This window comes from Adiantum capillus-veneris, chromosome 27 (assembly GCF_014529385.1).
Source record: "Adiantum capillus-veneris isolate H3 chromosome 27, ASM1452938v2, whole genome shotgun sequence".
In the NCBI taxonomy this organism is placed as follows: Eukaryota; Viridiplantae; Streptophyta; class Polypodiopsida; order Polypodiales; family Pteridaceae; genus Adiantum; species Adiantum capillus-veneris.
The window spans coordinates 86,890,859-86,916,504 of NC_140957.1; the positions used below are offsets into that span (position 1 = coordinate 86,890,859).

Genomic DNA, 25,646 nt, shown 5'->3' on the forward strand with positions numbered 1-25,646 from the left:
AGCACGATTCACTCATGAATGAGCACGGATGTATGCGGATGATTCATGAAAAGATGACATGTTTGCATTCAAGAAATTTACATTCCATGTCTCTTTCTTGGCATGACACAGTCGTAGAAAGAGCACAAGAAGGATTGAGCATCAAGCATCGGTATTTCTATTATGATTTGCCACAGTTGATTGATTTAGATCAGAAAGAAAAGATTCGATCTCATTGTTTGCATGTGTTTGATGAACGGTTTGGCACTCCGTCTCTATGTTCATCTAAAATGCATGCACAGTCTTTAGAGAAGACAAGAGCTTTTCCAGTCACTTTACATGGAATGGGTATGTTCATGTTTTTGTGTTGGAAGTGGTTTCAAGAATTTTCACCCTGGGAGATTCTTGAAGAAGGTAGACCCATGACTATAGACGAAGTTGAAGCATTAAAGGAGCCACAGAAGACTTTGTGTCACTCTCGGCGTGGCCCAAAGAAGCAAGCGTTGTAGACCTTTATGAAGTTCAAGTCGCACGACCCACACATCAGAGTGGGCCGACGAAGAATCCTTTCTAGGATTCAAGACCCTGTTGGCGATCTCCCTCGACGCCATACAGTTTGGTACTAGTACCTCACTTTGAAAAGGAGGGGATGTCACGTGACACATCCAACCCTATGTGTCCATGGACAAGCTACAGCATGACCAGGGTTCAGTTCAGTCAAGTCAGTCTAGAATAGGAAGTGATCTGGCACTTTTGTGAGTCTGTTCGCAGACCGTGCATGTCCAGACACTTAGATTAGATGCATATCCTCTGGTTGCACACAGCATGATCATCAGCATTCTCGTCAAATTCCATCAGGATCATTTTCCAGTGCATTAAACCTATTTTCCCTATTTTTGACATTTTTCACTTATTATTTTTAAGTGACTTTTGTTGAGAACTAGGTAGGGCAAATTTACTAAGTTTGTATATATAGAAACTTGGCGCTAGCACTTTCGGGCAGAAGAGGCAATAGGAACTCAGTTCAACAGACACCTTCTCAACAGGACCCCAACAGGCCTAGCGTTTTTGCATCAGCAGCAAGACCTAACGTTTTGCACCAAGACCAGCCAGCGTTTCCTTCAATTTGCAGATCAACCCAGTGTTTTGCAATTGCAGCAGCATGGCGACAGCAGGATACAGCAGATTAGCCCTAGAGTTTGCAGATTCTTCCCGCATGACACCAAATCAGCCTAGCATTTCGAGCAACATAACAGCAAACGTTTTTGCAAGTTCCGTCGCGACAAGACAACAAGAAGACCAGCGTTTTCAGTTTTCAGCAGTAAGACTCCGCAGTAGAACCCCCGAACCTCGCAGATCTCACCTTCCCGCAGCAGATCCTCGCCGCACGGTCCGATCCAGCGTAGTTTGCAATTTCAGCCCAGAAAACGCGGATTTCAGCATCTGCATTTTCAGCGTGTCATCATAGCATCGTCGTCATCGACATTGTCACCGACATAGAGTCAAAATTCAGCAGATAAAGATTTGCAGATTTCAGCCCTTAGCATTTTCAGATCTCAGCCCGTCTCGTCGTCGTCGACATCGTCGGCAAGTCCAAGCATTGTAGAGATTTGTGCAATCATAAGTAGTCCGCTCTCGCCAAAGAGAGTGGGGCCTTCGGAGGAGGGTTTGACAACATTCTGGTGTTGTTTTCTCTTCTCTCTATCTCTCACTCTCATGAACCTTCATTCACAGTGTTAACTACTTTGTTTGTGATCATTTGCACTCTCTCACTAAAGGAACGGAAGGCTCTCCCTTCCGTAAGTAAAAGGAACCTTGAGCACAGTTCAGAGCACTCATCTTGAGCAAAGTTCAACATTCACTTCCGCTACATCTTACAATTGTTGCATTGGCCACCCCGTCGTCTTCGAGATTTCATGTCTCGGATTCAGGAGCACATTTGATCCACTTCCTCTCACAAAAAAGGCTTGCGATTTCTTGCGATGGATAAGCTCTGTACTCCAAAACGTTGTGGTGGTCTGAATATCCTTCATTTGTGTTCTCATGTTACAACAAGGAAGGCTACTTTGTTGTTGGTGTTGGTTGAGCAAAAACAGCCTTGGACGCAGATGCTTGCATTTTTGTGCTCTCATGCGGTTTCTACGCCAACCTTCGGCCATTGGTAGCTGTCGGATTGGGATGTGGTTTTCGGTAAAGTTGAAGCTACAATTCCGGGATGTCCCTTTGCTTCCAGTCTAGTGGAGGATTGGAAGGTGATCACGACAGAATTGTTGTGGAATGGTAGAGATGATGTCTGTGGAAATTCACTTCGACTGGAGAGTTTGCATTGGACTAGAGTTTCTGCTCACTCTTGTTCAACGCTCTCCTAGACACGCCTACTTTCTCTCCCACAAAGGTATTGACAGGAGAGCAGACATCATAGACGCTGAAAAGACAGGCTACTTATACCTTTGGACTTGGGTTACACTACAAACGCATGTGGGACATTATTAAGGAGTTGGTCGATTCTGTATCTCCCATCTCGTCGCTAGTTGAAGACAATCGAATTTGTGATTGGCTCTATGATGGTTCTTCGCTTGGTTCGATATTAGCAAAGAAAGTGTACTCTCATTTGCAATCGTCCTCCTAGGTCCAAGAACACTGTAACAAGGTATGAAATATGAATAAGAGTGTTACTTGGTGGCGGAGTAAATTATGAAAATGTGGCATGATAAGCTACCTCTCAAGGAGCGATTGTTTATGTGGAGATGTATTGTTGGGGTTCTCCCCACTGGCAAATTACTGCGCTCTAGGAGATTGGCCTCTTCGATATGCGTTCGCTGTGGTGCAGGCATTGAGAATATATCACATCCTCTGTGGTCCTGTTCTTGTACGCGACAGTTTGTGGATAGCATCTCTTCAGCTCTTCGCTCGCGTTTCCCTGGATCACAATTTTGTAAATTTTTTTGGATCTTTGGAGTGCTTTTGCCTTTGCTTCAGCCGTATGCATACTTTTTCGGCTTGGTTAGATTCTGGGTACTATGGACAATGCAGAAAGCACGGAATTCCCTCATGTTTCAGCAGATTCAAGTGGAATATGTTTCTTTCTTCAAGATATCTCTTAGACAATCTCTTCAAGTTGCCTATGACTTGGATGAGCTCCCTATTAGCCATTACCAGCTCTACTTTGACTGTTTCAAAGTTACAGCTTGTAATACTTTCTATGGGTTTTCCTCGTACTGAGGTCTCCCACTTGTAATTCAATCTAACATTACAAAAAAAAGTGTGTGTGTGTGTGTGTGTGTGTGTGTGTGTGTGTGTGAGAGAGAGAGAGAGAAAGAGAGAGAGAGAGGATCTGTGTGTGTGTGTGTGTTGCGGGTGTGAGTGTCTGATGTGTGTGCAGGTGAGCAGTAGTGTTGTGTGTGTTGGGTGTCTAGTGGTGTACGGGTGTGTGGCGAACCCTTCTGCCGCTTGTCTGTCGCACGAACCTACCTGCGCAAAATCTACCCTACGCAGGCTCTACGTAGCGCGTCAGTGGCTCTATAGTGCTCTCGCATGCAGGCGACCCGTCTTTCAGTTTGTGAGAGAGGGGTGTGTGTGTGTGTGTGTGTGTGTGTGTGTGTGTGTGTGTGTGTGTGTGTGTAGCAGGTCGTTTTGCATTAAGTGTGTACAAGGGGGGGGGGGGGAAATTAGAATCTTGTGCTTTAGGAAGGCTTTTCGAGGAAGTGTATGCAGCAGTGCTTCTTCATAAAGTTTTTACACAAGAGCAAGGGTTTTTTTGTTCTCTCGTTTTCGGGTCTCCTAAATTTATTTTTTTTTAAACGTGTGAGTGTGTGAGTGTGTGGTTTCTCGTTCGAATGGATTTGGGTGATCAGTGTATCTACAAGCGTCGGAAAGCTTCAAAGAATTTGGCTATGGATGCTTTATCTCTTATCAAAGATTGTCTTCATGAGGATTTCGAGGATGCACGCCGAGTATGGGAAGGGCCTACTCTTGGCATGGAAGTGCGTATTTTTGTCCAAGAGCTCATGGATCCTGTTGCTCAATATGCTCTTAATGCGGTGATTCTCTTCTTCCCGGGCAAAATGCCTATTGCTCAGGATGTGAGCCAGTGGGTTGATTCTCTGTTGAAGAGCCAAGCAGTCCGAGGAGTTTAGTTTGGTGCAATAGGGTTTTATGATGTCACGTGACACATCCCAACCCTATGTGTCCGTGGACAAGCTACACCATAGCAAGGTTCAGTGAGTTCAATCAAGTCTAGATTAGCAGTGATCTGGCACTTTTGTGAGTCTATTCGTAGACCGTGCATGCCCAATCACTTAGCATAGATGCATATCCTCCGGTTGCACACAGCATGATCATCAGAATTCCCATTAGAATCCATTAGCAACAGTTAGGGAAATTTTCCAGTGCATTTAGCCTGTTTTCCTATTTTTGGTTATTTTCACTTATTATTTTAAGTGACTTTCCAACAAAAGTAGGTAGGGCAATTTTGCTAAGTTAATATAAAAGCAAACCCAAGTTAGCACTTTCTGGCAGAAGAGGCAACAGGAGCTTCCCGCTCAACAGGCAACTTCTCAGCAGTACCCCCTCAAACCATCCCTGGCGTTTTTGCATCTACACCCCTGTCTGGCGTTTCCCTTCCACTGCACGCCATCGCCATCACCTCAGCATCCCAGCCATAGCAGATCCCCAGCATCGCCAGAAGTCCCCATTTGCTAGCGTTTTCAAATCAGCCTTGCTGGCGTTTTTCTACAGCAGCCTATTAGCGTTTTTGACCTCCCACAGCCAGCGTTTTTGGCAAGAGACTGCATCAGCCAGCGTTAGTGCATTTTCAGCCAAACTGCCTAAGATCTACAGCGTTTCCAGCCCTAGGATATAGTGGCAGATTCACCCCAAGTTGGTTGCAGACGCTCCCCCATTTTCAGCCATCAAAACGCAGCCAAAACAGTCATTTTCAGCCACCGAAACAGTCCCGAAAAACAGCAGATAGAAGACTACAGATTTCATCCATCGAGTCATCGTCGTCACCACCGTCGTCGTCATGACATAGTCCAAGTTGCATCAGTCCATTGCATTTTCAAGGTCCACGACTTGTCCAATCTAGGCTCATCAAAACACTGTACACCTTTGTGCAATCAAAGTAGGCCACTCTCACCGATGAGAGTGGGGCCTTCGGAGGAGGGTTTTACAAACTCTCGGGTGTCGTATCTCTTCTCTCTCCTTCTCTCAGTCTCATTCACTTGCACGCACAATATCCACCCACTTTGTCGTGATCACAGCACTCTACAAGACGGAAGGCTCTCTCCTTCCCTAAGAACTAAAAGGAACCTTGAGCAATAAAGATCACTAATCTTGAGAAAATACAACATTCATTCCCCTGCACCTAATATATGAGGTGCTACTCACAGACATGGATGCTCGAGATGCATTTCTTCAAATGTCTCCTCTCGTTGAGGTGGTGGATTTTCACTACACTTGGCGTAACTTTCTTCCCTTGTTGGTTGCTCAGCTGGGTAAGGTCATTTGTCCTCCTAAGCTGGAGGCGAATACCAATCGTTCGTTTCTGCATCTTGTGGGACACGGATATCCCCACTCCAGCAGGCATTGCGGTTGATTCTGGGGATCCGGTGGCCGGAAGCGCCCTTTCAAGCTTAAATGGGGTAAATTTGCTAACTCTTGTTTTCGTTGTGGCAAATTTGGTCATATACAATCTGAATGTCCGGAACAGAATTTGCAACCACCTCCTTCAGTTGTCCGTCCCCCTCAACCTCCTCTGCCTCTAAAAGCCTCTTTTGAGGGTCGGCCAAAAGGTACTTCAACACTTGGGGTGAATAAAGGCAAAGCGAAGCAATCTCAATCAAACACACTTTTTGCTTCTCTGAATGCAAAAGAGGCAGGGAAAGAACATGCTTCATCCTCTCAGGCTTGATGGTGCCTAAGAAATCTATTAAAGCCCGCCCCCTGGCATCCTCTCGCAATTATGTGCCCCCCTTGAAAAATGTTGTTCAGAAAAAGCTTCCTTGCAATGACAACTCTTCTTTGGCTGAGGCATGGGATAAGGTTGTCCGCTCCTGCAAGGAAGCGGTGACAGGGGAGGTCCCTGCATCGCAGGGCGGTACTCTATTGAATCCGCCTGGACCGGGTTGTGTTACGTCTTCTCATGTATCTACAATCAATGAGGATGTGTCTATGGGCACTCCGACCTAGGTCTCCTTTTCCTTAGCTCATCGCTCATTGTATATGCTATACAAAATGCAGTCATTTGCACTGCATCTCTTATAGTGTGCGTGGTTTATGCAATCACAAGCAGCGGTGGCTTACCTGGCACTATGTACATACATGCAAGGCAGACATTGTAGTTCTTCAAGACCATAACCAGCATATTTTCCCGGTCAAGCTTCTTACTTTGCGTGTTATTGGATTGCCTACACAGGGTCTGCAGGTTTCTCTGGAGTGCTTATGCTTGTTAGACATGAGCGACTCCTGACTTTTGCTTTCAATGACCCAGATGGAATATGGATGGTTGTTCAATGTATTGTTAATGGGGAATGCTTTGAATTTGGCGGCATGTATGCTTTCAGGGCTTCTGCTGATAGGGCACGACTCTGGAATGCTCTTTCCTCATATCGTTGGCATTCAAATGCATTTCTTTGTGGGGATTTTAAGAATGCACCCAGTCTTGCGGATAACACAACTAGTCACTCTCACATGCTTCATGTGGAACGTCAATCATGGGACCACATTATGCTCGATTGTCAAGCATTGGATTTGTCGCCTCTTTTGCATGCGCATGATCCGGGCTTCACATTTCAGCATAATGCTCGATTGTTAGGTGCAGCAGAATGAATGTTGTATTTTCTCAAGATTAGTGATCTTTATTGCTCAAGGTTCCTTTTAGTTCTTATGGAAGGAGAGAGCTTTCTGTCTTGTAGAGTGCTATGGTCACGAACAAAGTGAGTGGATATTGTGCGTGCAAATGAATGAGACCGAGAGAAGGAGAGAGAAGAGATACGACACTCGAGAGGTTGTAAAACCCTCCTCCGAAGGCCCCACTCTCGTCGGCGAGAGTGGTCTACTTTGATTGCACAAAGGTGTACAATGCGTATGCAATGGAGTGATGCAACTTGGTCTATGCCGATGACGACGACGATGACGATGACGACGATGGCTGAAATCTGAGATCTTCTAATCGCTGAATTTCGGGACTGTTTCGGTGGCTGAAAATGACTGTTTTGGCTGCGTTTTCTTGGCTGAAAAATGAGGTTTCTTAGGGCTGAAAACTGATGGTCTTTACGGGCTGAATCTACTCCACTTTAGGTGAATGATGCCGGTCTTAATTTGCTGCTGAAATCCAAAAACGCCAGGGGCTGAAATTGGTCCTTTTGTCGCCGGGGTTCTGCAAATGCAAAAACACTAGGCTGATCTGCTGTGTCGTGATGACGCCGGGGCTGATCTGCTGTGCACAAATCGCCAAGGCTTATCTGATACAAAAACGCTAGGTCTTCTATGGAGAAAACGCCAGAGTAGTCGCGGGGGTTGGTCTTGCTGAGAAGTTGCCTGTTGAGCAAGGTGCTCTTGCTGCCTCTTCTGCCAGAAAGTGCTAACTTGGGTTTGCTTATATATTAACTTAGCAAAATTGCCCTACCTACTTTTGTAGGAAAGTCACTTAAAAATAATAAGTGAAAATCCCAATAAATAGGAAAATAGGCTAAATGCACTAGAAAATTCCCCTAACTGATGCTAATGGATTCTGATGGGAATTCCAATGATCATGCTGTGTGCAACCAGAGGATATGCATCTAAGCTAAGTGACTGGGCATGCACGGTCTACGAATAGACTCACAAAAGTGCCAGATCACTGCTAATCTAACTTGACGTGACTGACTGAACCCTGTTGTGGTGTAGCTTGTCCACGGACACATAGGGTTGAGATGTGTCACGTGACATTGATCTACGTATCATGCTCGACTAGACCCCTGGTATCTTTTCAATATGCAACAGTAGGATGACTTTGTTTGTGATACGAGGATTGATTATACGCTTGGTCTTTCGGATCATGCTCCTGTATGCTTGAAGCTACATTTTGGCTCCTTTGTTGTCAATGACTCCCTACCCAAGAAGCAACTTTTACATGTGAACAATGCTTATCTTAAGCATGCTCAGTTTCGCATTGATTCATGACGTCATTCCCCCTTTGTCATCCCAGATGCTCCTTGATATGGACACAGCTTGGTTTCGATTTGTTATGCGCGTTCAAAGTATCGTCCACGATTATTGTTAGGTGCAGCGGAATGAATGTTTGCGCTTTGCTCAAGATGAGTGCTCTGAACTGTGCTCAAGGTTCCTTTTGTTCTTATGGAAGGTAGAGCCTTCCGTTCTTAATGAGAGAATGCTATGACCACAAACAAAGTGAATGGACACTGTGCGTGCAAGTGTATGAGACTGAGAGATAGAGAGAGAAGAGAGATACAACGCCAGAGACGCTGTAAAACCCTCCTCCGAAGGCCCCACTCTCATCGGCGAGAGTGGTCTACTTATGATTGCACAAAGTGGTACAATGACGATGCAATGGACTTATGCAACCTGGGACTATGTCGGTGACGACTATGGGGATGACGACGACAACTTAAGGGCTGAAATCTACGGTCTTCTATCAATTGTCCATAAAAACGCTATGGCTGAAAATCTAGGACTGATTTCGGTGGCTGAAAATGACTATTTGGCTACGTTTTTGAGGGCTGAAAATGAGGTTCTTCTTCAAATGGCTAGGGCTGAATCTGCTGTTGTCTTCAAGGCTGAAAACGCTGCTGCAAATTCACTGCTATAGGCTGAAAATGAAAACGCTGGCCTGCTCTTGTAGCGTTAGTAAAAACGCCGAGGATCTGGGTATGCTTGAGGGCGATCTGGAAACGCTAGGCTGTAGAATGTCTGTGGCGATCAAGCAATGCTGAAAACGCCAAGTGAGGGGAGTGTCTGGCGATGAAGGAAATCTGCAAACGCCGGCTATGGTTGATGGCGATGATGAAAACCAAAAACGCTAGGCTTAGGGGGATTCTGGGCTCGGCAGGAATTTGGAGATGTCTTGTTGAGAAGGGGTACCTGCTGCCTGAGGGCCTGTTGTGCTCCTTGCTCATCTGCCAAAGAGTGCTAGCTTTGGTTTGCTTATATGTTTTCTTAGCAAAATTGCCCTACCTACTTTTGTTGGAAAGTCACTTAAAAATAATAAGTGAAGAATGTCAAAAATAGGGAAAATAGGCTAAAATCACTCGAAAATTCCCCTGATGGAATCTGATGGATTCTAATGGGAATACCGATGATCATGCTGTGTGCAACCAGAGGATATGCATCTACACTAAGTGCCTCGGTATGCACGGTCTACGAATAGACTTACAAAAGTGTCAGATCACTTCTAAATCTAGACTTGACTGGACTGACTAAACCCTGATCATGATGTAGCTTGTCCACGGACACGTAGGGTTGGATGTGTCACGTGACATCCCCTCCTTTTCAAAGTGAGGTACTGATACTGAACTGTATGGCGTCAAGGGAGATTGCCAATAGCATCCGGAATCCTGGAAGGGACTCTTCGCCGGTCCACTCTGATGTGTGGGTCATGCAGTACTTGAACTTCATAAAGGTTTGCAAAGTCTTCTTCTTTGGGCCACGTCGAAAGCGATACAAAGTCTTTTGGGGTTCCTTCGATGCTTCAACTTCATCGAGAGTCATACTTCTTTCTTCTTCAAGAATCTCCATGGCTGAAAATTCCTGAAACCATTTCCAACACAAACCCATGAACATACCCATTAAATGTAAAGTAAGTGGAAAAAATCTTGGCTTCCTCAAAGACTGTGCATGCAATGTAGATGAACAAAGAGACAGAGTGTCAAACCGTTCACCACACACACGCAAACAATGAGATCGAATCTTTCTCTTATGATCTAGAGCAATCAACTGTGGTAATTCACAACAAAAATGCCCATGCTTGGTGCTCATACTTTCATGTGCTCTTTCTACGAATGTGTCGTGCCAAGGAAGAGACATAGAATGTGGCTTCCTTGAATGCATACTTTTCAGCTTTTTATGAAAAATCCGCATACATTCGTGCTCATTCATGAGTGAAACGTGCTCAACGTACAATATATCATGCCTAGGAAAAGGGATCACGTAACGATGCTGACGAAAATACAGGAAACGATCACGAATGAAACACTCGAACAATGTGTGCGTATCAATCATGCGAACACATAATACTTCTTGTGAGGGTTCTTTGGACCTAGGCTCGAGAGCCAAGATCGATCCTTCTTCGTGATTGATCGAATCTACAACGAGGTTAGTTTCGCTAGAAAAAGCATCCACTAACACATCATCCTTGTGAACAATCACATCATCTTCATGCAACTTATCATGCTTGTGAGAAATCACATCTTGATCATGCAAATCATCATGCTTGTCTTTATCATCCAAATCATCATGCTTATCATTGGCATTCAAATCATCATGCTCCTCACAATCATGCAAATCATGAGTGTCATGCTTTGGAGAAGAAGAGACTGAGAGAGTGTCCTTCTCATGAATCCGTTCAATCTTGTCCTGCATATTAGCAATGAGAGATGGAGAATGAACAATGTCCTCTCTACGAATGACAATGGGAGAATCACTTTTGGCATTGAGAGTGAAAGTGTTAGCCTCAAAATCAATGAGAGCGTTATTATTAGCAAACCATCGAATGCCCAAAATCATATCACATCCTAAGAGAGGAGAAACAACAAATCTTCTAGTGAAGGCAGCTTGTCGAATTGCAAACAACACATCAAGGCACTCCTCCGTGAGGAGTGCGTTGATACCGGGAACAAAGTCCGAGACCTCGATAGGAGATCTCGGACTAACTTCAAAGCGAGCTCTCTCAACAAGAGAGGGACTGATCACATCATGCATACTACCTGGGTCAAACAATATGACAAAACGCTGCCCCGACGTACGACCATAACATTTAATGAGAGAATCATCAATGGGAGGGTCATGAGAAACTTGGGGCACACTCGTGTTATCATTAATTGCATTGACAGAGCAAGTGGGTTCTGTGGATTCTTTAAATTCATTCGATTCAAGCTTAGGACATGTTCTTTTTATGTGACCCTTGATGTGACAATGAAAACAATGACCTTCCTTAGAATAAGTGCTTTGCTCTTCCGACGTGATGTATCCTCCTACAATTCCTTGTGCTACCTTTGCATCTGGAGTAAGCTTAGGTTTAGCAATTGTGTTAGCCTTACCCTAAGGTTCATTGAAAGAATTCTTTTCTGAGAGACTGTTGGAAGATTGGTTAGAAGAGTTACCATTCTTACCAACCTTACCGTTCTTACCGTTTTGAGGGTTCTGAGAAGTCTGCTAGGTACTTGTGGAAGTCTTGTTCTCCTTAGGCTTTCCCTTGTTGTGCTTCATCTCCTGTGCGAGAGCAATTGCTACCGCCTTGTTGAGATCGATTGGATCGAGCACCTCGACATCGTACTTAATATACTCGTCCAATCCAAAGAGAAACGCCTCTTTGCGCTCATCATCCGATTTTCGTAATTGAGTGCGTAGCTGCAAAACACAATTAGAAAAAGACATGACCGGCATACCATTTTGCTTGAGAGCGCACCAATCGTGCGAGGTACTGAGGTGGCATAAACCGCGCCTTGAGCTTGTCTTGGAAATCAGCCCAATTGAAGGAAAGGGGCGTGAATTCGTCGGCTTCCTCTAGGTGCGCAGCTAATTGTGCCTCTTGCCATGCATGGTACCAATTAATGGCATCACCGGCAAGGTACACAGCTACCGTCAAAACTTTGCTATTTCTTGTCTTCTTAGTTGTCACAAAATAAGCATTAAATTGATACAACCAAGAATGAATAACCGTAGCATCCATCTTACCATCATACTTACTGAAAGTCAACTTCTCTGAGACTGAATGGTTGGAATCCACATCGTGGCTTGCACCACTTAAGGGACTCCCACGATCTTTGGGTGGTCGGTCTTCGAGGCAAGTACTTGTCGAACCAATTCTTGAGTGCGTAGTTCTCGTTGAGCCTCACGCTCAATCTCGAAGGCCGCGCTTCGTGCTGCCTCTTTCGCCTTTCTTTGTTGTTTTCTTTCTTTGCGTGCGTCGCACTCGCGTTCTAAAGCAAGGCGATTTGCTTCTTGCTCGCGGTCCTTAGCAAGGCGATTTGCTTCTTGTTTGTCCATCATAGCCATTATCTGCTTGACCATTGCCTCCATAGGGTTTGGTACACTTGGTGGCGTAGATGGCGAAGGGGGAGGGTCGAAAAAGTCTCCTGATGGGGAAGATTCTTCGTTGCCTCTCTCATGCTCATCACCTATATGCGAAGTATCCATTCCACTTCGGGTGACGACCATGCACTATGATCTTTGGTCCTTAAGTGCACAAGGAACTTGGGTTCTTGAGGTTCTTGAGGTTTTCTTTTGCTTGCAAATCGCGTTTGAGAAGGATCTTCTCTTCACCCGAGTTCTACTCTTTTCCGTGGGCACACCCCTTGGCGGCCTTTTGCTCACACCAAGGTTTCTTTTTCCCACCTCATGTCAATTGGCCGGCCGCTAAGTGCACGGTCCACTCTCAATGAGTGAAAAGAGACACAAGGGGAGGTTGGACAAGCCCTTCTTTCTTGGGATTCCCGTCACTATTCAAAATTGCCCTGCCTACTTTTGTTGGAAAGTCACTTAAAAATAGTAAGTGAAAAATGTCAAAAATAGGGAAAATAGGCTAAAATCACTGGAAAATTCCCCTGATGGAATCTGATGGATTCTGATGGGAATATTGATGATCATGCTGTGTGCAACCAGAGGATATGCATCTACACTAAGTGCCTGGGCATGCACGGTCTACGAATAGACTGCCAGATCACTTATAAATCTAGACTTGATTGGACTGACTGAACCCTGATCATGCTGTAGCTTGTCCACGGACACATAGGGTTGGATGTGTCACGTGATAATTATGGCAAGTCTCACTTGTTGGAAATGAGAGGGAAAGTTACACAGGCAAAGGATACCTATCATAGATTGATGCAATTCGCGAGCACCTCCTCTCTTGATGAGACTTAGATGGCTGAGTTGTTATCTGCTCACACGTTGTTGCGGCATAATGATGAGAGGAAACTGGCTAAATGGTAGACTCGAGCTCGCCAACAAGCTCTTATAGACAAAGGTTGCACTTCTAAGCAATTCTACCAGCACTTGCATCATTCTAAGAAATCCCAAGCTAAAAAGAGAATCAAACTTCCATCGGGGGAGTGGTCTTCCTCTTTATCGGAGCTGGCTCAGGTTCTACAGTCTCATTATGCCAAGATCTTTGAGGCTCGTTTACCTCCTACACGAGAAGTTTTCCAAGCATGCCACTTGTTTCTTTCGCATGTTACTCCCATTCTTTCGACATAGCAGGCCCAAGACCTAGAGGTTTCTTTTACTGAGTCGGAATTGTATGCCAGCTTGCTTGATTTGGACCGTTGGAAAGCTCCTGGTTGGGATGGTCTTACTGTGGAGTTCTTCTTGTCTTTCTAGGATGATTTAAAGTTGCCACTGTTGATGATGACGAAAACGGACTGGGAGCAGTAGCAGTTACCCTCCTCTTGGAAAGAAGGCCTCCTCAAGTTGATACCTAAGCAATCACTATGTGAAGAGTTCTCTCATTGGAGACCAATTACGCTCATGCCTGTGGTATATAAATTGATGGCTAAAAGGATTGTTAATCGTCTCAAGGGCTTTCTAGAGGAAGGCCTACATCAATCTCAATATGGCTTCATTCCGCGTCACCAGATTACTAATAATCTCGCCAATATCATCATAGGCATGGAATATGCGAAATATACTCAACAAGATGTATTGGTCATGCAGGTTGACATTGAAAAAGCTTTTGATACTGTTCTTTGGGACTTCATTGTAGAGGTTATGAGACAATTGGGCTTTGGGCCCAAGCTTTCCTACGTGGTCTTTTTCTTTTATGCGCATAGTTCTTCTTTGGGTTTGTTGGAGGGTTTTCTCACAGACCCTTGGGCCCTGGGACGATCAGTAAGACAAGGTTGCCCTCTCAATGCTTTGCTTTATGCAACTGCTTCTCACCCCTTACTTGTGTATCTTGATTTCCTGACTTCTTTTGGTCGATTCCATGGTCTCGCGCTTCCATCTGGCAAGCATTTTGTTGGCCAGGCGTATGCGGATGACTCTTTGTTTATGCCTCGCAATCACTATGATGATGTGGAACTCATTATGCAAACCCTTCACTTGTTTGGATTGGCGGCAGGCCTCAAAGTCAATTTTTGCAAATCCAAGTTACTGCCTTGAAGGAGTGTGATTGGCATAAGCTATTATGGCAGGGGGAGATTGTTCATTCGCATATAATAGTTCACCACCTGGGTTATCTGCTGGCCTGGAATGTATCAGCTACTCATAAATTGGATTGGGTGCTTCAACGTCTGCATTCTAAGTTGCATTATTGGAAATTGTCCACTTGGCCACTACATGTGCGTCTCAGGATTGTCCAATGCATTCTCATGGCCTATGTGTAGTTTTTCTTACCTTTGTTATCTTGGTCTCGGTTGCGCTTGCGTCCCTCATGTCTACTTTTTTGGACCACTTCTAGCGCACTTCATGTTACAAAAAAGGTCTCCCACTTTTGTCTTTGGACAAGTTGTGTTCTCCCAAGCGCCTTGGCGGATTGAATATTTTGGATTTGTGAACTCATGTTCTAGCTCGGAAAGCTATGGTGTTACCAATCCTGAGGCAACAGAAGCAACCCTGGACACTTATGGTGTCGCATATGTGTGAGTGTATTGTTACACCATCCTTTGGTCATTGGAAGCCGACATATTGGGAGGTTATTTTTGGGCGACTTGAAGGACACATTCCAAGATGCCCCTTTACCTCTTCTCTAATTGTGGACTGGAGGGTTGTCACCTCGCATATGCAATGGCATGGTCGCAAACACCTTCTTCGCAATTCCCTTCGATCGAAGAGCTTGCATTGGAGCAAGGCTTTCTCCTTGACTTTAGCTCAATGCTCTCCTCGTCAGGCCTATTTTCTGTCGCAAAAAGGAATATACAAGGTGCATCAAGTGGTAGATGATAAGGTGGTAGATGATACTAGACATGTTCTTTCATTTCCTGATGCGGCATCTCGCTTTAGGTTGGGGCACCATTACTCTTCTCTCTGGCGGGAGATTCAGAGAATGCTTGCTGGTTTTTCCCCCGTTCCTCCTTTGGATGTAAATTCACGTTTTTTTGATTAGAAGCTTGCTGACTTGAGGTTGGACCGCATTTCTGTTGCCAAAGTTTATGCTCTATTGCAATCGATGCATGGATTGTGCGGCATGGTAATCAGATGTGGTCCCTCTCCAAAGTAGCCTTATGGTGGAAGCGAACCTTGGCTGGTATCTAGCGAAATCATCTACCTTTGAAGGAACGTATTTTCTTGTGGCGCTGCTTGGTTGGAGTTTTACATATTGGCAGCTTGTTGCCTGCTCCGCATATTGTGTCTTCTCAATGTCTCAGATGTCATGATGCTGAGTGTCACAAGGCGAGCACCATGTGCCAATAGAAAAGAACAAACTGAAAGACTTTTAGCGCTTCAATAACAACTGAACTGAAAGAGAGACGACACGCCACACGGAGTGGTGGAATTCCACCCCAGAGAGTATTGGCCCCAAACCTTGGCGCCCCTTTCGGTATTTCTTTATATTGCATCAACACAGTACAAGCCAGTACCCTAGACTCTGCACCTTCGCTAGGAAGCATGCCAGAGAATGAGCCCTGGCCTCATATTTAAAGGCCCTTCGCCTAAAAAGCAATTACAGTGAAAAGCCTTCAAACTTAAAAGCATCTGGTCCAAAAGCAAAGCCAAAAAGCAGCCAGCGTAAATCATGGAAATCCGTCCAGCCTACCATGTCATCAGCCAGCGCAAAACGCTGAAATTTGTACAGCCTGCCACGTCATCATGTCAACGCAAATTTCGGAAATCTGTCTGCTGCCCTTAGGATTAGGGTTAGGGTTTTTGCAGTTTTAGGGTTAGGGTTTCAGAAGTTAGGGTTTCTCGCAAAAATTAGGGTTAGGATTTCTGCTCTCGGGCAACCACGTCATCTGTAAGTTGGCTCCATTCTTTAGGCTTTGACACGTCAGCAGTTTGTTGCATCTCCCCTTCTTGAAAGAGAGTAATCTTCCGCGATTACAGCATATCTGCAAAACAACTCAAGTTAGCTCAAAAATTTCCGAGGGACAATCAGTTTGCTCTTTTTATTAAGGAGTTAGCTTCTCCTTTCGGCTGTTTTGATCAAGGAGTTAGCTTCTCCTTTCGTCCAGATCGAAACTCTTGATATTCCGGCGTAGCAAAATTAGCCATCACACCTAGACCATACTGATCTTCCACGAGTGTCTTGATGCACTAAAATTACATACCCAGGCAATCTCATCCAATTAGGAAGATTCAGTGATTGGCACATCACAATGCAACACAAATGCTCACACATGCATGTTACAAAACACAACAAACAGCGCCGCTGAGCACTCCCCCGAGACAAACAGTCTGCGGTAGGAAGCTACTCAAGGACTACCTCATCACTCCCCCTGCAAATAACCTATAAAGATCCGGGCCATGAGCTCAGAAGACTGTACAACCAAACGCTCCCCAGACCGCAGTCTGCGTCGCTCGGAGGTTCAAGCATACAACCAAACGCTCCCCAGGCATCGGCATCGGCATTGGCATCGGCCTGCGTCGTTCGGAGGTTTTCTAGCATACAACGAAACGCTCCCCAGGCATCGGCCTGCGTCGTTCCGAGGTTCAAACAATACCAAAACAGTATTTCTCACTTCTCCACCCAGGAGTAAAAATCACCAATCAATGAAACCAGTATTGAAACTAGAATCAAACATGTCAAATCGGCACCAAGACAGGTTTAAAATAGATAGCATCCATTTCAAACAATTTCCAAACAGAATCACCAAACAAGTTCTCAAACAGATTTGAAACTTTCAAAGCAATCTCGACATCAGTCAAGCTCGAAAAGTCGACTGACTCTCCATCCTGAAACCTGCATAAAAAATTAGGGTTAGGTTCCTTCCATAAGGTCGTAGACAACCACAACATGGTCCATCAGCTCTTGGACAAACAGTGTTTGTCTGGCGGCGATGGTAGTCCCAAGACATAACAATCGCATCGGATCTCCAAGTTCATTTGCTCGTGAAGAGACATCTACTAGGAGATGTCGAGAAACTTCAAGTTATAATCTGCTAGGGTTCCATGGCAAGTATTTCAAGATACCCCACTCTACCAGAAGTTGCACTCCGAAGGAAGATGTCAGAAACCATATAACTTCGGGCAAAAAAAAGAATCCTTGAAAGCTTGCCAAGTACTTGGAATATGCTGCTTGGTAGCTGTAGACATCAACATCTGCATGGCACTGCTTCTGAGAAAAACAGTGACTTCAAACAAATCTTGGATCCTTCTCTTGCAAGTGATCTTAATTGGCTTATGCCCTGTAAGACATGAGTAGTGAAGACGGGAGCGCGCCCGATGCGCGATGAAGTAAGGGTGGGAGTGGCTAATAAGTCCGGGTTGGAGAGCTCTGTCTGCTCTCCAATAAAATTCCATCAATAGCTCTGTCTGCTCTTTTGTAGGATCGGTATGCCTTCAGAAAAGCACACGCCTGATGCTCTGATACCACTGTCACAAGGCGGACACCATGCTCCAATAGAAAAGAATAGACTGAAAGACTTTTAGCGCTTCAATAACAACTGAACTGCAAGAGAGACGACACGCGACACGGAGTGGCGGAATTCCACCCCAGAGAGTATTGGCCCCAAACCTTGGCGCCCCTTTCGGTATTTCTTTATATTGCATCAACACAGTACAAGCCAGTACTCCAGACTCTGCACCTTCGCTAGGAAGCATGCCAGAGAATGAGCCCTAGCCTCATATTTAAAGGCCCTTCGCCTAAAAAGCAATTACAGTGAAAAGCCTTCAAACTTAAAAGCATCTGGTCCAAAAGCAAAGCCAAAAAGCTGCCAGCGTAAATCACGGAAATCCTTACAGCTTGCCACGTCATCAGCCAACGCAAAACGCGGAAATCCGTTCAGCCTACCACGTCATCATGTCAGCGCAAATTTCGGAAATCTGTCTGCTACCCTTAGGGTTAGGGTTAGGGTTTTTGCAGTTTTAGGGTTAGGGTTTTCAGAATTAGGATTTGCAAGTTTTAGGGTTAGGGTTTCCAAAGTTAGGGTTTCAGAAGTTAAGGAATCTGGCAAAAATTAGGATTAGGGTTCCTGATCTCCGGCAGCCACGTCATCTGTAAGTTGGCTCCATTCTTTAGGCTTTGACATGTCAACAGTTTTTTACATTGAGGAAACTATGCCGCACTTATTGTGGGGCTGTCGTTGCTCTCAATCCTTCATTCGGCAGCTGGCATAGGTGCCAGTTGCTCTTCAGTTGCGTTTTCCCTCCGCCACTTTGCATATGCGGTTCTGGCTTTTTGGGGAGCTTCGGTCTCTACAGTCACAGATTACAGTCTTCTTTGGTTGGGTCAGATTTTGGGTTTTGTGGACCATCTGGCACCACCGCAACTCTTTGATGTTCAAAGCATTGCGATTGACTACCCGTTTCCCTACTTCAAATTTTCGTTGGGTCAGGTGTTGCATTTTGCTTATGATGTTGGGGACATCACTCTTGATGCCTATAGGACTGTTTCTAGCCCTTGGAGCCTTATGTTGCTCCACTTTTTGTATCTTTTCTGCTTGGTGGGTTTTCCTTGCTTTGAGGTTTCCCACTTGTAATTTAAATCAACAAGATTTATAATAATAAAAATGTGTGTGTGTGTGAGAGAGAAAGAGAGAGAGTTGTCACAGGAGAAGCCTCTTCATTGCAAGGTGCCTTTATTTTTAATCTTCTGGATCCAGGTCCTGACCCACCTCCTCATGTACCTACAGCTAGAGAGGATGTGTCGATGGGCACTGGTACTTGAGTTTTCTCCCTCTTTTTCCCGTTTCCTCGTCCACTATATATACCATATAGAATGCATAGTTCTTTGAATTGCATCTCCTATAATGTGCGTGGGTTATGCAATTACGACAAGTGGCGGCTTACCTGACAATATGTACATACATGTAAAGCGGACATTGTGGTTCTTCAAGAGCATAACCAGCATCAATTTGCAGGACAGACTTCTTACTTTGTAGGCTACTGGATAGCTTATGCAGGATCAGCTGGCTATTCTGGAGTGCTTATACTTGTTCGACATGAACTCTCCCCGACCTTGGTTTTCAATGACCCAGCTGGGAGATGGATGGTCATTCAATGTATTGTTAATGGGAAAGTTTTCGAATTTGGAGGATTATATGCATACACAGCTTCTGCAAATAGGGCACGGTTGTGGAGTGCTATCTCCTCTTATCGTTGGCGTTGCAATGCCTCTGCGGGAATTTTAATAATGCACCAAACCTTGCGGATAATACTACAAGCCATTCTCACATGCTTCATATTGAACAGCAATCATGAGACCAATTTATTTCGACATGTAATGGGCTTGATTTGTGGTCCTTTTTGCATGCGACTGATCCAGGATTCACTTTTCAGCATAATGCTCAATCTATGTATCGCGCTCGGCTGGATCGCTGGTATCTTTTTCACATGCAACAATATGATGATTTTGTATGCGAAATGAGGACTGATTAAGCTATGTGTCTCTCGGATCATTTTCACGTATGCTTGAAACTTAGTTTTGGCTCTTTTGATGTCGATGACCGCCTACCCAAGAAGAGACCTTTACATATCAATAATACCTACCTCAAGCATGAACCTTTTCGCACTATGATTCTGGATGTCATTCCGCCTTTGATCTCCCAGATATATGTTGATATGGACATAACCTTGTTCCGCTTTGTTATGCATGTTCAATGTGTTATTCAAGATTATGACAGGGGATTATTTGTCACGATTAAAAGAACAAGTTAATCAGGCAAAGGATGCTTGTAGCAAATTAATGCACTTGGCTAATCATTCTTCTCTTACTGCCACTCAAATGACCGAGTTGCTTTCTGCTCCCGTTATGCTATGGCACAATGATGAGAGGAAATTGGCCAAATGGCAGACTCGAGCTCGTCAACAGGCTTTTGCAGATAAAGGATGTGCTTCTAAACAATTCTTCCAGCATTTGCATCACTCCAGGCAATCTCAAGCTATACGGAGAGTTAAATTACCGTCAGGGGAGTGGACCTCCACTTTCCAAGAGCTGGCATTAGCCCTACACTCTCATTATGGCAAGATTTTTGAGGCCCCTTCTTCTCCCACGAGAGAAGCTCGCCAAGCGCGTCACATGTTTCTATCGCATGTTGCTCTTATTCTTTCGATGCAGCAGGCTCAAGACTTGGAAGTTGTTTTCACTGAGTCCGAATTATATGCTGGCTTGCTTGATTTGGGTCGATGGTTAGCTCTTGGTTGGGATGGTCTCTCTATGGAATTTTTCTTGTCTTTCTGGGATTATTTGAAGTTGCCTCTGTTGTTCATGATGAATACAGCTTGGGAACATCAGGAATTGCCTTCCTCTTGGAAAGAAGGGTTGCTCAAGTTGATACCTAAGGATGCATTGTGTGAAGAATTCTCTCATTGGCACCCTATTACACTCATGCATGTGGTATATAAATTAATGGCAAAAATGCTTGCTAACCGACTCAGGTGCTTTCTGCATAAAGGCTTGCATCAATCTCAATACGGCTTCATTCCACGACGTCAAATTACTGATAACCTCGCAAATGTCATCATTGGAATGGAATTGCAAAATATACTCGATAAGATGTCTTGATCATGCAGGTCGACATTGAAAAGACATTTGATACTATTCTTTAGGATTATATTGCGGATACCAGGCAACACTTGAGCTTTGGGCCTAGGTTGTCCCGTATTGTGCTTTTCTTATATGCACACAGCACTTCTGCAGGCTTGCTGGATGGATTTCTCACAGAATCTTGGCCTTTGGGACAGTCGGTAAGGCAGGGCTGCCCTCTAAGTGCTTTGCTTTATGCAATTGCTACTCATCCCTTGTTTATGTATTTGGATTCCTTGACTTCCACTGGTAGGCTACATGGCCTGATTTTACCTTCTGGACAACAGTTTGCTGGTCAGGCTTACGCGGATGACTCTTTGTTCATGCCTCGCAATAACTATGATGATGTACAACAGATTTGAATACTCTTCACTTGTTTGGATTGGCAGCAGGTCTCAAACTTAACTTTGCAAATCCAAGCTACTGCCTCTGAACGAATGTGACTGGCATAAGATATTGTGGCCTGGGGAAAATGTTCCTCCACCTGTTCTGGTTCGCCATTTGGGTTATCGGCTGGGTTGGAATGTATCCGCTATGCAAAAATTGGATGGGGTGCTCCAATGTCTGCATTCCAAGTTGAATTATTGGAAACTGTCCACGTGGCCAATTCATGTGCGTCTCCAAATTGTCCAATGCATCCTTGTGGCTTATGTGCAGTTTTACTTGCCCTTGTTATCCTCGCCTCGGTTGCGTTTGCAGTCCCTCATGTCCAATATTTTAGAGCATTTTTGGCTGACCTCCTCTAGCAAGAAGGGTCTTCGGCTTCTATCTGTGGACAAGCTGTGTTCTCCCAAGCGACTTGGAGGGTTAAATATTTTGGACTTGCGACGTCATCTTCTTGCTCAGAAAGCTATGTTGTTGCCAGTTTTGGTAGAGCAGCAACAACCCTGGGCTCTCATGGTTACACATTTGTGTACGCACGTTGTCACCCCATCTTTTGGTCATTGGAAACCGACTTATTGGGACGTGGTTTTTGGGAAGCTTGAAGGACACATTCCTAGATGTCCCTTTACTTCTTCCCTAATTGTTGACTGGAAGGTTGTCACTTCGCATCAAGCATCTAACGGTTTCCATCCTATGCTACCAGAGGCCTACACAGAGAATGATGGCCTAGATGAGCTTTGGAGACAAATACAAGAAGCAATCGATGTGCAAGAGTTGAGTCAGAGAGTCAATCAAGCCAGTAAGGGGAGGGATGGTTTTCTTCCACCTATTGAGGAGTTTGAGGCAGGATCTCAAGCACATTTGGATATTTGCTCATATTGGGGGGATAAGGGATCAGTACGATAGAGAGTCAACCTCAAGCGTTGAAAACCTTACCCTCATATATGGGAGAGTATGAAGCCAAGTCAGATATGAAGGCGGTGCCATCACAAACAATGACTCGTTAAGAAAGGCTATGGACTCTAAGGGATTGATAGACTATTGTCTATGCATGTGAATTGTACTATTACGCTAGTAGAGCTCCTCCGTGCTTGGAATGGTCAACAATCCTCTATGGGTAACTCTCTCTGCTTAGAGAGTCTCCATTGGAGCAGGGCTTTCGCCTCGACTTTGGTTCAACGGTCTCCTCGCCAAGCGTATTTTCTTTCCCAAAAAGAAATCTGTTGGGTGTATCAGGTGGTTGATGACTCGGGTTATGTTCTTTCATTCGCTGATGCAGTATCCCGCTTTCGGTTGAGTCTTCACTATTCTCCTCTCTGGAGGGAGATTCAAAGGATGCTTGCTGCTCATTCACCTATTCCTCCTTTGGATATGCACTCTCATTTCTCTGACTAGAATCTGGCTACTACTAGATTGGAATGCATCTCAGCTAGCAGTATCCATGCCATCCTTCAGTCTGATGTATGGATTCTGCATCAGGGTAACCAACTGTGGTCGCTTTCCGAATCATCCTTGTGGTGGCAACACACATTGTCTCGCATTTGGCAGAGTCATCTGCCTTTGAAGGAACGTGTTTTCTTGTGGCGCTGCTTGGTGGGAGCTCTACCTGTTGTGGCAGTGTGTTACATGCTCGGCATATTGCATCTTCCCGCTGTCCCAGATGCCTTGAAGCTGAGGAGACGGTGCCACACTTACTATGGCATTGTCATCACTCCAAAGCCTTCATTCGGCAAGTGTCGATTGCTCTTCGGCTTCGTTTTCCTTCCGGCTCTTTTCACAGACGCTTTTGGCTTTTTGGAGTGCTCCAGTCATTTCAATCTCAGTTTGCGGTGTTCTTCAGCTGGGTCAGATTTTGGACTATGTGGGCCATCTGGCACCATAGGAACTCCTTAATGTTCCAAGGCACTTCTGTTGATCCCTTTCCCTTTTTCAGATTAACTCTTGGTCAAGCGCTGCATTTTGCCTATGAGACTGGAGACATTACTCTTGATACCTATAGGATTTACTTTGACTATTTTTAGCCTTCGGAGCCTCATAGTGCTCCTCTTTTTGTATCCCTTTCTGTTCGTGGATTTTCCTCGCTTTGAGGTTTCCCACTCTAATTAATCAAAGCAGATTTACAAAAAAAAAAATATGTGTGTGTGTGTGTGTGTGTGTGTGTGTGTGTGTGAGAGAGAGAGAGAGAGAGAGAGAGAGAGCTTACCGGGGAGTGAGCAGCCCAATGACGTGAAAGGATGAGACAAGCTGAGAAGCCATGGCGTGGTGGAGGTATGCGGAGAGGGCGGAAAACGAGAAACAGGTGAAGAGGCAGGAAGCGAGGGCATGAGCTAAAGGGAGGGAGGGAATCTCAAGCCCGGCATTATCAAGGCACCGGGCCACCTCGATGGACCAAAGCAATGGTGAGTCCCCTCGTTCTAGCGACGCCTTTGTCATCTCCACCACCTTCTGCATCGTCATGGTCGACTCTGGACTGTCCATTGTTCAAAAAAAAGAAATGGGGGTTGTTGGATGTTTTTTGAAACAAGGTGAAATCTCACGATGGCGTGCTGAAAAAATGATTTTGAGAGAGTGTTAGCACAAAGGGGCCCTGGCCTGCTATTTGAGAGTATACAAAGGTGCACGAAGGGGTTCTTGCCATGTTGATAGCTTTAGCATAAGGTCTACTTCCACCTCCACTCGGCAAGCTATGCAACTGGTAGGTCGTGGTTGTAGTCTTGAGCACATTAAGGGGCAATCGTGAGGATCAACGAAGAAGAGGGAGACGCGTGTAAAGGTCAAGGCGGGAGTTGCAATGATGAGTGGAAGCAAAGCATTAAACCAGTTAGCCTTGGAGGCCAAGCTGTAGCTCTTCTCGACCTCCGGCGAGCAAAAAAGTGAATTCCTGTTAACCCTCACGTACATTCCTATCACCTAAGACGGACGCCGTATTATTTATTTGGTAGAGTCCGGTACTGGGCTTGTCGGTCCAATAGGAAAAGGGTAAGAGTGATCGTCGATGAGAGACGCACTCTAACTGGAACATTCAAGGGATTAGTTGGCTAAGCATGGGCGCCCAAGTGTGAATGGAACGATCTCATATAAAAGTCAACTAAACCTAAAAATCACTCATTCTCTCATTTATGCAATTGAAGAGTGCTCTTGCTCCATCTCCATCTTCTTCTTCTTCATCTCCTTGTGCGTGTGTATGCGTGAGAGAGAGAGAGAGAGTGTGTGCGATCGAGCATTGTGACGACGGCACGATGACGACGAAGCGGTTGAGCGCGGCGCAACGGCGAGGAATCCTCCACGACAGCAAGTGTAGAGCGGTGAGTGACAAACCATCGTCATCTTTGAGCTTACTAGTTTAAGCTAGTTGCGTGCTTGGAGCCATTTGTGGCTCGCACACAGTGGATCGACAGGTTCCTTTCATTGACACGTACGACAGACACGCACATTTTTGGCACCGTTGCCGGGGAAATGCCATACACTAAATTTGAATGGCACTCTGTGCTTCTTTTGTGATGCAATTTCAATTGGAGGAAATGTAGGGAAGGAAGATGTGTGTGTTGAGAAGAAGGATTTTGTTTTTGCTACTGTGTATTTCTTTGTTAATGAAGTTTTAAAAGGTACTGTGGTTTCTCTGTGATAAGGTGTTAGTATTAAGGTTGTTAGTTCTATGTAATGTAAAGTACAGTAAGTAGGAAGTAGATCTGTGAGAGCTAATAAATTGTGTTAGTGTGTAACAATAGGTGTATTAGTTGTAAGTAGGTAGGTAGAGTGTATGTGTGCTCGCGCGCAGGCCACCGCGATCTTATCCCAAAAAACAAAAAACAAAAATTTTAAAAAAAATAAAAAAATTTAAAGGTAGGACCGGGATCGAGAATATCTCCCCCTCCATCTGACCTCAATGTCTTGATTTGCATATCTGTCTCCTTCTCAATCATGACTTTGAAGTCTTGAAAGTGACCAAACACTTCACTTTTGTTACGCATGAAGTAGACCCATACTTTCCTTGTATGGTCATCAATGAAAGAGACATAATACCTGCAACCATGTATACTTGCAGTATCGGTTGGACCCCAAACATCTGTGTGCACCACCTCAAGTGGCTTTTTACATACATTGCGCTCATGTGGAAATGAGCCCTTTGACTGTTTTCCAAACTGGCATGCTGCACACACTTTATGCATACCATCCACCTTGAATTTGGGCAAACCTTTTACAATCTGTTTTGATTGCATGCTGCGCAATCTCTGCTCATTGACATGGCCAATGCGTTTGTGCCAAATGTCAACATCAGCCACAACACCTGTGTCCTGTGCAAATAATGCAGCTTTTACCTCAGGCATGTCTACATTTAGCGTAAACATTATGCCCACACATTTGCCCTCTGTGATCAGCTTACAGCCATTCTGGAAATCTTCTACATAACAGCCATTTGGATTGAAGCGAACCTGCAAACCCTGCT

General features: G+C 44.9%; 1 protein-coding gene across 4 annotated transcripts in view; it reads right to left on the minus strand.

Moving 5' to 3' along the window:
• LOC147422330 (mediator of RNA polymerase II transcription subunit 33A-like) overlaps positions 1–23,801 on the minus strand; it is a 138,245-nt gene extending 114,444 nt beyond the window's left edge. For 2 of the 4 annotated variants that reach the window (XM_086502849.1, XM_086502848.1), the window contains exon 1: positions 23,403–23,797. In XM_086502849.1, coding sequence (XP_086358975.1) covers positions 23,403–23,677 — 275 coding nt within the window. In that variant the 5' untranslated portion in view covers positions 23,678–23,797. Of the gene's footprint in view, positions 1–23,402 lie in introns of all 4 variants that reach the window. The other 2 variants (XM_086502850.1, XM_086502851.1) reach the window with 2 other exon arrangements.
• Between the last annotated feature and the right edge of the window lie 1,845 nt (positions 23,802–25,646).